Here is a 15,177-nt window from a genome sequence, read left to right on the forward strand (position 1 = left end):
AACCCTCCACGGGGTCGTCCTGTTCATCCAGCCATCCATGGGGTCCTGTTCATCCAGCCCCAACCGGCTCGATCGACCGGGGTCCTGTTCATCCAAAGGCAACACCACGGGGTCCTATTCATCCACCCCCACTACTCACTGTTCATCCAAACCCCTCGCAACACTCACGGTTCATCCAAACCCCCCCTACAATGCTCACTATTCATCCAGAGGCAGCATCGATCGGCTTCAGTTAGCAGCAGTAGCGAAGGAATCGCTCGGGTTCAGTAACGCATAGCATGCAGTGCAATCGCTCGGGTTCAGTTAGGCGACGCCTTGCTTGGGTTCAATTAGAGCCCAACGCCTCGCACACCCACGCATACGTGTATGAGAGAAACGCGCATCGCTCGGCCTCCGACCACCCACTGTAACTAGGAACTCCCCGAAATTTTCCTTGCCCTCGCTTCTACCACAGTTTTTTCCGTCATGGACGGCCAAAAGAATGTCATGCACCTGCGTCTACAGCCTGCCCAGGATGAAAAGCCCATTTTCTGTCATGATTTTTTGTCATAGAAGTAGGAGCCCACCACATCTATGATGATACCGGGTTTTGTCACAATTATCTTCATAGAAGTGTCATAAGTATGACAGGAAAAAAATCGTTCGGCCCAAAATGTCAGGGATGTGTCTTTTTTTTGTAGTGCATGCTAGCCTCAAAGAGTCACATGATCAACTCCAAGTAAAGCTAACCAAGGAGAATGCCACTTTTCCTCATATGGTCTTAATTGATAATGCAAATGTTACTAACCCATGTTGTGAGCATGTGCATCTTGTTGAGGAGAATGCAAAGTAGAAGGAGCAAATTGAGAAAGGCCTTATGTCTTGCATACAAGGCGAGAAGAATCTCAACGACCTTTTGAGCAATCAAAAGGAAGTTGTGGCCAAGGAAGGGGATGGGTACGCACCCAAGTCCAAGAACAAGGAGAAGAATGACAAGGCCAAACTACCTCTTCCTCTCAAGCAAACTTTTGTGAAGGAGGGAGAGGGTGCTCCTAAGAAGAAGAAGAACAATGCGAAGGGTGGTGATGCCAAGAAGGGCAATGCTACTCCTTCCAACAAAGCCAGCGACTTTAACCTTCTTATGTGTTATGCCGTGCTAGTGATGGACATGTTTATGCTAAATTTGTTAGCTCTCCTTATGAGTACATTGAATGGTCTATTTGCGTTCCTAAGACCCTTGTTACTAACATCAAAGGACCCATTACAAAATGGGTACCTAAAACCAAGCATTGATTTCTTGTAGGTGTTTGCTCATGGTTGCTCGATAGTGGAGCCACAAATCATATGACCGGAAGCAAGGATTTGGTGGTGGACGTGCACAAGATTCCATCTATGCCCACCAATGTCGAATGGGGTGATGCCTCATCTTCTAAGGTATTGGGCCTTGGCAAGGTTGTCATTTCTCATGATCTCACGATCGAGAAAGTCATGCTTGTTGAGTCCCTTGCATACAATTTACTTTCCGTTCGTCAACTTGCACTCATGGGCTTTTCCACTTTCTTTGATATTGATTTCGTGGCCCTCTTGTGGAGCAAGACTCTTAAAGTAGCCTTTGTTGGGCATGTCGAGAACGGTCTCTATGTGATTACCTTTTCAGAGCGACCCACTAAGACCGCGACATGCCTAATGGCTAAAGTTGACGTGGGACGGCTTTGGCATCACCGTTTAGCCCATGTTAATATGAGATCTTTGCAAAGTATTCTCAAGGGGGATCATGTCCGTGGACTAACAAATGTTAGTTTTGCTAAAGATCGTGCTTGCAGTGCATGTATCGAAGGAAAGCTACATGAAAAGGCTCACCCTCCCACGACTATCGTTTATTCGAAGAGGCCTTTGGAGCTCCTTCACTTGGATCTCTTTGGGTCTCCATCCTTTGATAGTCTTGGGGGTAGAAAGTATTGCTTGGTGATTGTGGATGATTATTCAAGATACACTTGGGTATATTTCTTCAAGAGGAAGAGTGAGACCCAACAAACCATCATTGATTTTGAAAATGAAGCTCAACACCAACACAATGCAAAGATCTTGATGATAAGAAGTGACAATGGCACCGAGTTCAAGAACTACACCTTGGATGAGTTCCTTAGTGATGAGGGGATCAAGCATCAATATTCCGCACCTTACACCCCTCAACAAAATGGTGTAGCGGAGAGGAAGAACCGGACGTTGATGGATGCGACAAGAACCATGATGGAGGAATTCAAGTCTCCATACAACTTTTGGGCCGAAGCCATCAACACCGCGTGTCATGCATCAAATCGGCTCTATCTCCGCAAAGGCTTGAACAAGACTCCGTAAGAGATACTCATCGGTAACAAGCCTAACCTCAAGTACTTCCGGATGTTCGGGTGTAAGTGTTTCATTCTCAAGAAAGGTGTTCGTTTGTCCAAATTTGAGGCTAGAGATTATGAGGGCATATTTGTTGGTTATTCTACAAACTCTCATGCTTACCGTGTCCTCAATAAATCCACGAGACTTATTGAGGAGACGTGTAACATGGAGTTTGATGAGAACAACGGCTCCCAAGTGGAGCAAAGTGGTACTTGTGATGTAGGTGATGAAATTCCTCCCCAATCCATAAGAAGAATGGGTGTTGGGTTTATCCTACCCATTGAGGAACCCCTTGTGGCCGAAGGAGAAGGACAATGTTCCACTCAAGTGGAACCATCACCAACCCAAGACCCACATGCTTCCGAAGAACAAAGTGACGACCCTCATCCTCTTGAACAAAACCAAGGGCAAGATCAACCTCAAGATGGTGTTGAACCACCAAGCGATGCCCAAGGTCAAGTTCTCTCCTCCAAGCGAGTTCAAGATCAAGAGCAAGCTCAAGATCAAGAACAATCTCAAGACGACGCTCAAGATGATCAAGTAATCGCTCCTCAACTCACTCCTGAGGAGGAATTGGAGCGTCGTGCCGCCAAGATTGCATCCTAGCTCTCTACTAAGGGACATCTCATGAAAAATGTTCTTGGAAGCATTCGAAAGGGGGTAAGCACTCGTAGAAAATTGGCAAACTATTGTGAACATCATGTGTTTGTCTCTTGTGTTGAACCCCAAAAGGTCTATGAGGCGCTCGAAGATCCGGATTGGCTAAATGCCATGCATGAAGAACTCAACAACTTCGAGCACAACAAGGTGTGGAGATTGGTTCCAAGGCCATCGGGGAACCATAATTTCATTAGAACCAAGTGGATATTCAAGAACAAGCAAGATGCTCATGGTATTATCATTCGCAACAAGGCTCGATTGGTAGCACAAGGCTACTCCCAAGTCGAGGGTATCGACTACAGTGAAACCTTTGCTCCCGTTGCTCGCCTTGAATCCATTCGCATGTTGATTGCTTATGCTTCTCATCATAACTTTAAGTTGCAACAAATGGATGTGAAGAGTGATTTTCTTAATGGTCATATTAATTAGTTGGTGTATGTCAAGCAACCCCCCGGGTTCGAGGATCCCTATTTTCCCGATCATGTGTACCAACTCGATAAGGTGCTCTATGGCCTTAAGCAAGCCCCATGTGCATGGTATGATCACCTTACCAAGTTGTTGCAAAATTGCGGTTTTGAAATTGGGAAAATCGACCCCACTCTTTTTACTAAGAAGGTCAAAGGGGAGTTGTTTGTGTGCCAACTATATGTTGATGATATTATCTTTGGTTCCCCTAATAAAGCATTCAATGAGGAATTTGCCGCTCTCATGACCTCAAAATTTAAGATGTCCATGCTGGGAGAGTTGAAGTTCTTTCTCGGGTTCAAAGTCAAGCAAAGAAGAGAAGGGACCTTCATCAACCAAGCCAAATACACTCAAGACATGCTCAAGAGATTCAAGCTAAGTGATGTCAAGCCGTCTTCCACTCCTATGCCCGTCAAATGCCAACTTGACTTAGATCCCAATGGTAAAGCGGTGGATCAAAAGGTATATGGCTCCATGATTGGCTCCTTGCTTTACATTTGTGCATCTAGACCGAATATCATGTTGAGTGTGGGAATTTGTGCACGGTTTCAAACCGCACCTAAGGAAAGCCACTTTGTGGCAGTCAAGCGAATCTTTCGATATTTGCCTCATACCCCAAACTTTTGTTTATGGTACCCAAGAGGATCATGCTTCAATCTTGAAGGATATTCAGACTCCGATTGGGCGGGAGACAAAGTGGATAGGAAGTCAACTTCCGGAGGGTGCCAATTCCTTGGTTGCTCTCTGGTGAGCTGGTCCTCTAAGAAGCAGAGTTGTGTGTCTCTCTCGTCCACCGAAGCGGAGTATGTGGCTGCCGGCAGTTGTTGTGCACAACTTCTTTTGATGAGGCAAACTTTGAAGGATTACGGTGTCATTTGTGACAAAGTGCCTCTTTGGTGTGACAATGAAAGTGCCATCAAGATTTCTCTCAACTCGGTGCAACATTTCAAGACGAAGCATACTGAGATTCGGTATCAATTTATCCGAGATCATATTAGGCGAGGGGAGATCAAGCTCAACTATCTCAACACTCATGATAACCTTGCAGATATTTTCATGAAGCCCTTGGATGAAGCAAGATTTCGCGAGTTAAGGATGAGCTAAATATCATTGATTCGAGCAATGTGGCTTGAACCTTTGCACACCCCACCATACTCATCATGATGTATTGCTCTAGGTGTAGGCATGGACATAGGGGGAGTATTGTTCTCTCAATGAACTCTTCCTCCCCCCATTATGCATAAATTAATCAACTCTTTCACACTAGCCATTTGTTGATGGTACTTGTGCTTCAAAGACGAGTTTTGGTCATGGGTCCAAGGATAATTCTTCGCTGCGCCATACCATGTAACTCAAACATACGTGGCTCCGGACACCGCCCTTGTGATTAGGTTCTTCTCCTTGTTGTGTGTTTCCTTTTGCCTGGCTCTTTTGGTTCTCCTAGATGTTTGAATTTTCTAAAGAGTGGCTTTTCTTGTTTGCTTCTTGCACTCTTGAGAGTCTCCATCATCATATTACAGTGACTTGCTTCCATCCTAAGCCTTCTCATCCCAAGCCATCTTTTCTAATGTACACAAGTTTGATCTCCATTTGTGCTTGGGCTGACGCATCCTGGCAGTACAACTGGTGGTCAGAACGGTTATACCGGTCTCCCGCTATGTTGTATGGTCCCAACGGTACAACCGGTCTCGCACTAGCAGTTCTACCACTCCTGCCTGCACCTGTGTCTCTGGCCGGTACTACCGGTGTTTGGAAGCGGTACTATTGTTCCTTCTGAAGCGGAAGTACCGCTCTCAAACACTGGGTAGTTACAGGACCAGTACTACCGCTCCTCAGAGAGGTACTACCGGCTGACATCTGGGACTTATATAAGGGGCGCGGGCTGAGGGGGTTTTCTTTTTCCCTTTGCGCTCGTCCCTTCTCTAATCTCTAGCCGCCGGTTGCTCGGTCCATCGCCCCGGAGCACCCTCAGGCCCTCTGGATCGGTCGGCCCTTCATCGGATACGCTCCGTGGAGGCCGCCTCCTCTTCGATCTGCTCCCATGGATACCGGTAATGCCCTGTTTCTTCTCGTTCTTAGGGTTCCTATTGTTGAATCCTCTCTCTAGGGCATTGCTTGTACTCCCACATTTTTGGCCAAATGTTTGGTGGGAGAGATCCGTATAGCCTCCCTCTGTTTCCTGTGCGTAAGTAGAAGTAGGAATATTGCATCTAGATTTGAGATAGGGCGGTTCCCATTCTTCCACTCGGCAGATCTGCTCTCATGGGTACTACCGCTCCTTGCGAGCGGTACTACCACTCGAGCGGTTCTACCGGTGGAACAACCGGAACAACCGGTTCCTCTAAACCTATATCCACTGTTTCTCTTCCACTTACATACATGAGACATATTCCTCTGATCTTGTGTACATTCCTCTCATCTTTGCTGGGGTTTTGTGTGCTCTGTGTGTGCGTCGGCAGGTGGCTCTAGTTCTCGTGCTGCTCGGAAGCATCAAAACACCAAGAAGAGGGCCCGTAGGGGCAAACCTTTGGATGACAATGATGATTCTCCTGAAGTGGTGATTCCCACCAAGGCCACTCGTCGGGAGAAGTCTGCTGCTTCCAAGCAACGTGTTGCGCTACCAATGCACAAATGGAAGATGCCAGACTGGCAAAAGTTTCGTTCCAGGATCCATACACTGTAGCACCGAATCCTCGTAGGAACAACCCTCAGTTCCGGAATGAGTTACAGATGAGGATTTTGTTAGAAGTTCTCGAGCATCACAAGAACAAGTTCACCCGGATGTGGTCCATTGACATCGATCATTAGAGGAATAACCTTGATTACTTTGGAGAAGCTCTAGTGATCTGTGAGGAGTTTGATTTGATCAAGCTCATGACCGTGAATTGTGACTTTGATGTGCAGCTCATCCATCAGTTCTATGCTACCGTCCACTTCGGCTCGAATGAGGAGCGCCACCTCTCCTTTATGTGCCGTGATGAGTTCTTTCATGTTCCGTGGAGAGCTTTCTGCAATGCTCTTGGCTATGAGGATACCGGGGTGGAGGGTCAAGGTGGCATCCGTCCTCACAACTGAGCTCACCCCATGGACAAGGTAAAGCTTGCCCCTCTGTATATCCCTGGACATGGTATTGTGGGCAAGTCAAATGATCTTCTGCTAGTCTATGACATTATCCATCCTGTGTTTCGTTGTGTGCTGCTTCCCAAGGTTGGGAATCAAGATGATATCTATGGTTATCTGGTGGATTTTCTTGTGCCCATGAAGACCAAGAGGGGATCCGGTGCCACGTTTGATGTCTCCAAGTGGCTGTGGAGGAGATGTACAATATGGTGTTGCACCACAAGGTACCAATCTATGCTCCATTTGTGATGCAGTTCTTGAACACCGTTTGGGCAGTCCGTAGGCTAGGAGAGCCTGTCACCACCCCTGCCAACCTCACGGAGCATGAGGTTAAGGAGATAAGGAAGAAGAAGCATAAGACTCCTTGCTTTGCTTCAGGAAATCAGGAAGATGTGTTTGCTACCTCGGACGACGAGGACTTTGAGCTAGAGGCTGGGGCCCAGCCCTCGTGGGTTGAGAAGCTGACTTCCAAGATCAAGAAGACCTTTTGCCTGCAGACCCACATTCAGAAGAAGCTCTACAAGGCCCACGTTGCTGAGAAGATGGCGCGTCGTGGGCAGATTCAGTTGATGAGGCACCTCAATGTGCCAGATGTGAAGAGTGGCTCCGAGAAGACCATCACTCCTAAGGATACATGGTGCTTGGAGAACTATTAGTGGTCTGATGAAGCGTCAGCTTCTTCCTCTGCCCGTTTTCCTGAGGCTGCTACTGCAAGCTCTGAGGAGTCTAAGGAGGCCAAGGAGCCTGAGGAGGCTGAGGAGCCTGACGATGATGTTGATGATGATGCTTCTAACAGCTCTGCGGCAATTGGCGAGGAGATCTACTGAGCCACGGGGCGCTAGCTTCGCTCTTTTCCTTTTTGGTGTCTTGATGCCAAAGGGGGAGAGAGCTCCATTAGGTCACGGGAGTTGCATGGATGGTTTATCTGCAGTTGGTCTTGAGAGTTTATTTGCATTTGCTCTTTCTAGTGTCTTGTGGACTTATCCTGTGTTGTGGTCTCGTGCATGGTGTAAGACATGCGTCCTTATCTATTTATCTATGCACTCTTCTACCAGTAGAGCTTATGTGTTGTTGGTGCCCTTATCCTTGTCTCTATAGTGTTATGTTTTGTTGTGTTTGTTTTGCTATCTCCGGTTGGTCTATAAAATCCAGGGGGAGCATTGATCCTAGTGTGCACACTTTGCATTCCAAAAGCAAACTCTAAATAGTGCTCACACTCAGGGGGAGCCCCTTCTTTATTTTCTAGAACTCCCGGATTTCTCATGTGGTTGTCATCATCCACCAAAAAGGGGGAGATTGTAAGGGCATCTTCTGCCCTAGGGTTTTGGTGATGATGACAACACACGTGTGGACTAATCGTGCGCCATAGTTGTCTCAGGTACACATTGTGTGGCGCAAGACAGTTAGGACTTCCCTCTATGCAGAAAAGATCGAAGACGGTGTTTCCGACGTTTTTATTCCTTTGGTCATAGGATATCCGTACTATTAAGAGGGAATCCACATCGGAAGGTATTGGGTGAATCACTTCACGTACACATTCTCCGCACCCACCATATACCTTCAGTTCGAGGAGAGAGAGGTTCCCCATCCTCTGTTCTGTGCAGTTCTGCCCATGGCGGTAGTACCGCTCCTTTGAGCGGTTGTACCGCTGACCCGTAGTTCCGGTCTCACCACCGCTCCTAGTACCGCTCAAGGGTGACTCCCTTATGTACCGGGTACGATGGTGGACCGGTGGTTGAATGGTAGTTCCGGTTTATCTCGATAAACCGGTACTACCGGTGTTCAGGGCGGTAGTACCGCCTCGGACCCCACCACCCAGGGACTGCTAGCCCAGCGGTAGTTCCGGCCCAACCTCCGCTCCAACTACCGGCCTGAGGGGTTTGCTTTCTGTATGTGGCCCGATAGTTGAGCGGTTGTTGGGCGGTAGTTTCGGTTTATTCTGATAAACCAGTACTACCGGGTGTGCCACCGGAAGTACCGCCCTGGTGCTCTAGCAGGGGTTTCCCGCATTCACCGGTTGTACCGGTGCCCATTGCGGAAGTATCGCTCCTATGCGTTTCTGCACATAACGGTTGGGTTTGTGGGGGGCCTATTTAAGGAGGTGCTTCTCCTACCTCCCACCCATCTCTTGCCTCTCTCTCACCTCCATTACTGCCATTAAAAGCTCTCTTGCCCGATCTCTCTCTCTAGCCACTCAAACTCGTTGATTTGCTAGGGATTGAAGGAGGAGACCTAGATCTACACTTCCACCAAAGGATATTTGATTTCCCCATACTTTCTTGTGTGGATTTTGTTACTCTTAGGTGCTTGGGTTCCCTAGAAGGAAGAGGTCACTTCGGAGCCACATTCCATTGTGGTGAAGCTCCGGGATTTAGTTGGGAGCCTCCAATTAAGTTGTGGAGAGAGCCCCAACCTTGTTTGTAAAGGTCCGGTTGCCGCCTTCAAGGGCACCAATAGTGGAATCACAGCATCTCGCATTGTGTGAGGGCGTGAGGAGAATACGATGGCCCTAGTGGCTTCTTGGGGAGCATTGTGCCTCCACACCGCTCCAACGGAGACGTACTTCCCCTCAAAAGGAAGGAACTTCGGTAACACATCCTCGTCTTCACCGGCTCCACTCTTGGTTATCTCGTGACTTTACTTGTGCAAGCTTATTTGTGTTATTTCCCTAGCTTGCTTGTGTGCTTGTTGTTGTTGCATCATATAGGTTGTCCACCTAGTTGCATATCTAGACAACCTACTTTGATGCAAAGTTTAAATTGGTAAAGAAAAGCTAAAAATTGTTAGTTGCCTATTCACCCCCCCCCCCTCGTCAACCATATCGATCCTTTCAGGAGTGATGGTGTATGATGATTATTTCGTATGCAAGGAGGATGACCTTGAAAAGGTTGGCTTATCCTCTTATCAGAAACACATTGCAGCTATTCAGATACTTGCATACAGAATTCCCGGTGATCTTGTTAATGAGTATGTCCGCATGAGTGAGTCCACATGCCTTGCATCAATGTACAAGTTCTACAAGGCTATAGTAGCAGTGTCTGGTCCACGGTCTTGAGAGAGCTAAATGATGCGGATACAACCCGGTTGTTGCCGATCAATGTAGATATGGGCTTTTTCGGGGGATGCTTGGTAACATAATTGTTTGCACTGGAAGTGGAGGAACTGTCCATCTTCTTTGCAGGGGCAGTATAGGGGGCATGTCAAAGGTTACACTGTCATACTTGAAGTTGTGGTTTCACAAGATCTCTAGATTTAGCACTCTTATTTCGGCATGGCTGGTTCTCACAATGACATCAACATGCTCCAGTGCTCTCCGGTGTTCGGAAGGCTTGTAGAAGACAATTGCCTAGAGGTCAACTTTGAGAACAGTGGCCACCATTACAACAAGGGATACTACCTCACTGGACAACTCTTATGAAGACAGTCTCCAATCCGTTAGGAGAGAAGAGGGCTAGGTTTGCTCAAGCACAAGACAGTGCTAGGAAGGATATGGAGTGTGCTTTTGGTGTGCTTCAATCTCGACGGGCCATCGCACGGTATCCTGCTAGAATTTGAAGCACCAAAAAATTGTGGGAGGTCATGACTGTTTGTGTGATCATGCACACCATGATCATAGATGATGGGCGTGAGGACGAAATCTTCGTCCAAGGGTTCCAATTTCAGGGTGAAAATATTGTGACTGAGCATGGAGTACCTGCAACGTTCGCACAATTCACCCAATTTTATCATGAAATGCGTGATTGGACAACTAGCATTCAACTTCAGAATAATTTGGTTAAGCATACGTGGACTCACCTTGGAAACCAGTAGATGTAACGGCTCTTTTCTTTTCAATATATTTGTGAAAGTTTTAATATTTATTTGATTTGTAAACTATGAGTTTTTATTTGGTTGTGAACTATGTGATTTAAACTTTGTTCAATGTTTAGATTTGTATGCAAAAGAAGTGTGTAAAAATATGGATGCATACTGGTCGCGCGGATGAAATGTATTAGTCGGTCAGGCACACCGACCTGCAAACACACGGACGGGGCCGGACGCTGCCCCTCTGGTCAACCCAAAGGGACAAAAACCGGATCAAATCCGCGCCAACCCAATAGGACAAAAACCGGATCAAATCCGCGCCGCGCGTTGGAGTTGCCCTTACGCGCTCCCATAGTTGTGTCTTGGTTTTGTGTGAAATTCTTCCGTGATATTGGGAGAATATCATAGAAAACTAACATTGGAACAAAAATTCATGAAAAACACATTTGGAAGTTTCTAAAAATCTGGAAAAAAAATACGGGATGTCAAGAGGGTGATGTTTTATTACCACGCAAATTTTTTAAGTTGGAACACATTACGAGATGTGTAGTTTGCACTATTCAGGGCTGAATTTGCTTTTTTCATAGCTCACATCCCGTAACGTGTTTAAATTTAAAATTTCGCCTGGCAATGGAACGTCACCCGAACATGCCCTATTTTATTGAGATTCTGTTGAAACTTAAAAAAAATCGTGTTGTTTTTATGGATTTTCACCGAACGTTGGTTTCCTACGATATTCTCCCTCGTGACATTTGAGTCTGATGACCGAGAGCACACCTTTGACCAAAAAAGGAGGTGCGATGACATCAAAAGTTGCAAAGCTGAGCGAGTTCCGAAGCGGTGCTCTGCCCTCCTGCGCCTCTCCCGATGAACACGAAACAGCACCGAGCACGAACAAAATTTCCAGGATCGTACTGCTTGGGAGAAGAGGGGCAGAAGCAGCAGATCGCTAGAATCTTTACCCCTCTCGCAGCAACAGTAAATGGTACGCTAGCGTGCACCTGTGCACCTGTGCTAGGCCCTCTCTTTCCCTCTGCACAGCTATAACCGTATAGCCTTTGGCTCTATCTGAACAACGCAGCAGCGATCGCAGCCACGCATGCACTGCCAAGAAATAAAGGAAGAGATTGACTGAAACAGCCAGAGGAGGCTCAGGAGCCCCACCGTGCCAGTCTTATCAGCCCATCTTTTCTCTCGAGGATATGCTTGAGAAGGACCAAGGAGGGTGCAGTCAAACATACCTTTCGTCGAATGTCAGATGACAAAAACATGTGATGTTGGTACTACGTATGAAGTACTACTCCAAATTTGATTACTCCAACATGATCGTATTACTTCAAATTTGATCGATAACGATTTCATTTGAAGAAATACTAGATAGACGACGCATTTAAAAATACAAGTTCAGGCTAGCCTGTTTACTGCCTGAATAATACAGTACTGCACGATTTGATTTAGACTGGTCATAGTGGGAGTAACATAGGTAGTAACATAGATGCCACATAAGCAAAAATGATGATGTGGCAAGTAGTTAATGAGGAGAGAGACAAATAGAGTAACATAATATGTTACCATCACATAGCGATTTCTAATGCATAATGAGTCTACAAAGTAATAAATGAAGACAACTATGTTACCACACCTATGACACTACCTATTATGAAGGTAGTAACATAGACTAGTAACATATGTATGTTACTAGTCTAAGTTACTCCCCGTCATGACCAGCCTTAGGCTCCCGCTGGCTGGCATAGTTTCATGGCTGGAGCTCGTACCACGCTGGGCTGCCAAAAGGATCTAGGAGAACGCAACCTGGCATTACTAACAGACAAAACAGAGGACTAGGGACATAACTGTAGTACTTCTTTTTCTATAGGGGAGGCTAGCTTGCAAAGTGGAGTAGGCTGTAGAAATCGTGGTACTCCTGAAATTGTCGCAGACCCTAAACTAGGGTTCAAAATCCTGACCCGATCACTCCTTAATTCAGAGTCGACAGTAGCAAAACTGAACAGAAGCAGGGAATTGCTCATGACCAAGTGACACATGCAGCGGAAACACAAAGACCGGAATACACCTTGCGTTGCGTGACACCTAAAGGTCGTTTCGAGTTTTAACCATGCTTTCATTTTGTTAAATTGTTGTGGGGGGTGTATCAGTAGAAGGTCGAACTGAAAATTAAAAGAGTAACAAGCATCATTGCATAGAAAAGTTGCTGTAAAAAGGCCACGGATTCGAGATAAAAAATATTACAGGATGAACCCGGGACATCAACTTAACCTTTCATTCTTCCGGGTTCTTGTTCCAAAAAAATTCTTGCGACACTGATACACTAGGCGATCTAGTATGAGATTTTTCCGACATGAGTACTAAAAAGTCTAAAACTTAGTCCACAAAATGCGTTGACCCATAATTTTACATGCATTGCATACTCCACAAATCGTCTCAAGTGCAAAGCTTGCAACACGTACCGTAGACAAAATGCTTTCCCACAGTGATCGACCGCAGTTCCTTCAAATCTCCTAGTAATTCTGATGCGACCTTGCTGGAAAACAGTCCAAGCAATCATGGCCTGACGCCGCTCCAGGTCCCCAAGTTGTCTCCGGGTCCGGGCAACTGGTAGCTCCCAACATTCCCTTCAAGATTGCACAACGGCATGCCATGCCCGCCGGCCTCGCCTCCGGTCACCTCCGACGACTGCGACGCCGCAGGCTGCTGCGGTACAGCGCCGGGGGGCTGCCCTGCTGCGCCTTCTCCCTGCGCCTCTCTGGCTGCGGTGGCCGTGCCGGCCTCCTCTGCCTCCACCTCCAGCGGCAGACGCTCGTAGACGGCATTGGCAAACGACGCGGCCATGAGGAACACGGGCCCCGCGGCGACGAGCTGGCCGACCACGCTGCCGCCGACGACCTGCCCCTGCCAGCCGGCGAGGTACACGGCGAGGCTGCTGGCAGCCGGGGGTGCCGGCGGCGGCAGCACCGTGCCCGTAAGCGACAGGATCTCGAACTGCCCATGCAGGGTGGCAACGAGGCCGCCAGGCGACGACGACGACGACGCGCCGGGCTGACGAAGCGAGACGTTGGTGACGACCCCGGCGCCGCTGAGCACGCAGACGCCGCGCCTGCGGCGGCGCGCGTACTCGGCGAGGCACTCGACGACGTCGGCGCCGTCGGCGACCTCGAGGATGTGGGAGTGGAACGCGTTGGGGCTGTCCCGGATCACGATGATGGGCGGCTTGGGCTTGTTCTTGGACCCCGGCGGCCTCCCTCGCGGGCGCCGCATCGGCCGCGCGGACCCCCCGCCGCCATCCGCCAGCACCATGGCCGATGAGGAGGGCTGCTGCTGGTCGCCGCCGCCCCCGTGTTGCTCGGCACCGGCGCCGGAGGCGGGGCTCCTGACCGGCGACGCCATGGAGTGGTGCTCCGCCTTGACATGCGCGATGGGGGAGAACGGCGTCGACTGCTGCTGCTGCGCGAGGAGGAGGTCGAGGTAGTGCGACGCGCCCCGAGGCTCGCCGGCGCCAGGGTCCATCCCGGCCATGGCGCTCCCATCGGCGCGCTCCCACCCGTTGCTCGCCGCCAGCTTCTTGATCTCTTGAGCCTCCGCCTTCTAGTCTCTCGCGTGGTATTTCTGGCCAGCGCGGCGCGACGCCGCACAAGCAAAAGCAATAGTGTCAGTGTGTACCGTGGCCGTAGGCGGTGGAGTTTGGAGCCGAGACTGTGGCTATCGATGAGGAACATATTCAGCGCTAGACCAGGTCAATGACCGGGCAGGCCGGGTTTCAGGGCAGGCCTTGCAAAGCCCGAAAACAAAATGCCAAGCCCAGCCGGTAGCCATGAAAATGGCTATTTTGGTAATACGAATTTAATAATAAACAATCAGGATTAAATAATGTAACTTTATCCAAACATGAAGACCATTACAGGTGAAATTCTTTGGACCTAAGATTCAAAAAACTACTACCTCTGTTCACCAATGTAAGACGGTTTTGGTGTCAAATGTCTTACATTAGTGAACAGAGTGTGCACAAATATATTTTTTAAATAAGAATTAGAATGAAATACTTTGGATGCACCTTCTTGTGAATATTTTTTGGAAGACGAAATCTACTCAAGTCTTAAACAAAGGCACTACAATTTGACTAGAGTGTCAACATAGTCACTTGTACACAGACTTGAATACCGACAAAAAAGTATCAGAGCCCCTTGATTTGCCCATCCAAAAAGATAGAAAACCGTGAAGAGTGAACGTATTTGGTCGAGGATGAACCCTCGGAAATGCGGGCTATAGAATCGCAAAATCTTCACCGTAATATCGAGTGAAGTCTCCAACTTCAAAAAGAATCAAACCAACAAAAAGACACCCTAACAGAAACTCAACTGATTGAAAGATCGGCCCCGTGAGGACAAAGACTAAAACCGAGATGAAACAGTTGCACCGAATCTGTGGATGAAATATAGCTTTGCCTCTATGACGTGATCAGATGACCTTTGTTCTCACCGATAATACATTGTGGTTGAGGAGCACAAAAGTCATCTTGAAACAACTATTGAGACACACATACGAGCAACTGCCAAAACGATGGGCGGAGACGATGAGAATTGAGTCGAAGTTTCGGCGGCGGCCATCTATCTTTTTCTAGTTTACAAACCTAATTGTCTATTTATATATAAAACCCTCCTAAATCATGTCTGCTACGTATTTTAGGCTCTTAATGTTAGAAGTATAATTGTGCTTGAGTTAGAGATATAATGAGATAAAAGA

The 15,177-nt window shown here is 47.7% G+C and overlaps 1 protein-coding gene across 1 annotated transcript; it reads right to left on the bottom strand.

The window, feature by feature from the left end:
* Positions 1–12,641: 12,641 nt before the first annotated feature.
* On the bottom strand, positions 12,642–14,123 carry LOC119340470 (AT-hook motif nuclear-localized protein 25-like). Its single transcript, XM_037612395.1, has one exon. The coding sequence runs from the start codon at positions 13,951–13,953 to the stop codon at positions 12,982–12,984; it is 972 nt and encodes a 323-aa protein (XP_037468292.1). The 5' UTR covers positions 13,954–14,123; the 3' UTR covers positions 12,642–12,981.
* Positions 14,124–15,177: the final 1,054 nt, after the last annotated feature.

The sequence above is a fragment of the Triticum dicoccoides genome, chromosome 7B (assembly GCF_002162155.2).
Source record: "Triticum dicoccoides isolate Atlit2015 ecotype Zavitan chromosome 7B, WEW_v2.0, whole genome shotgun sequence".
Classification (NCBI taxonomy): Eukaryota; Viridiplantae; Streptophyta; class Magnoliopsida; order Poales; family Poaceae; genus Triticum; species Triticum dicoccoides.

What these genes read in the sequence shown, in the direction of transcription:
- LOC119340470 (XM_037612395.1), bottom strand. Translation starts at nt 13,953, where the DNA reads ATGGCCGGGATGGACCCTGGCGCCGGCGAGCCTCGGGGCGCGTCGCAC.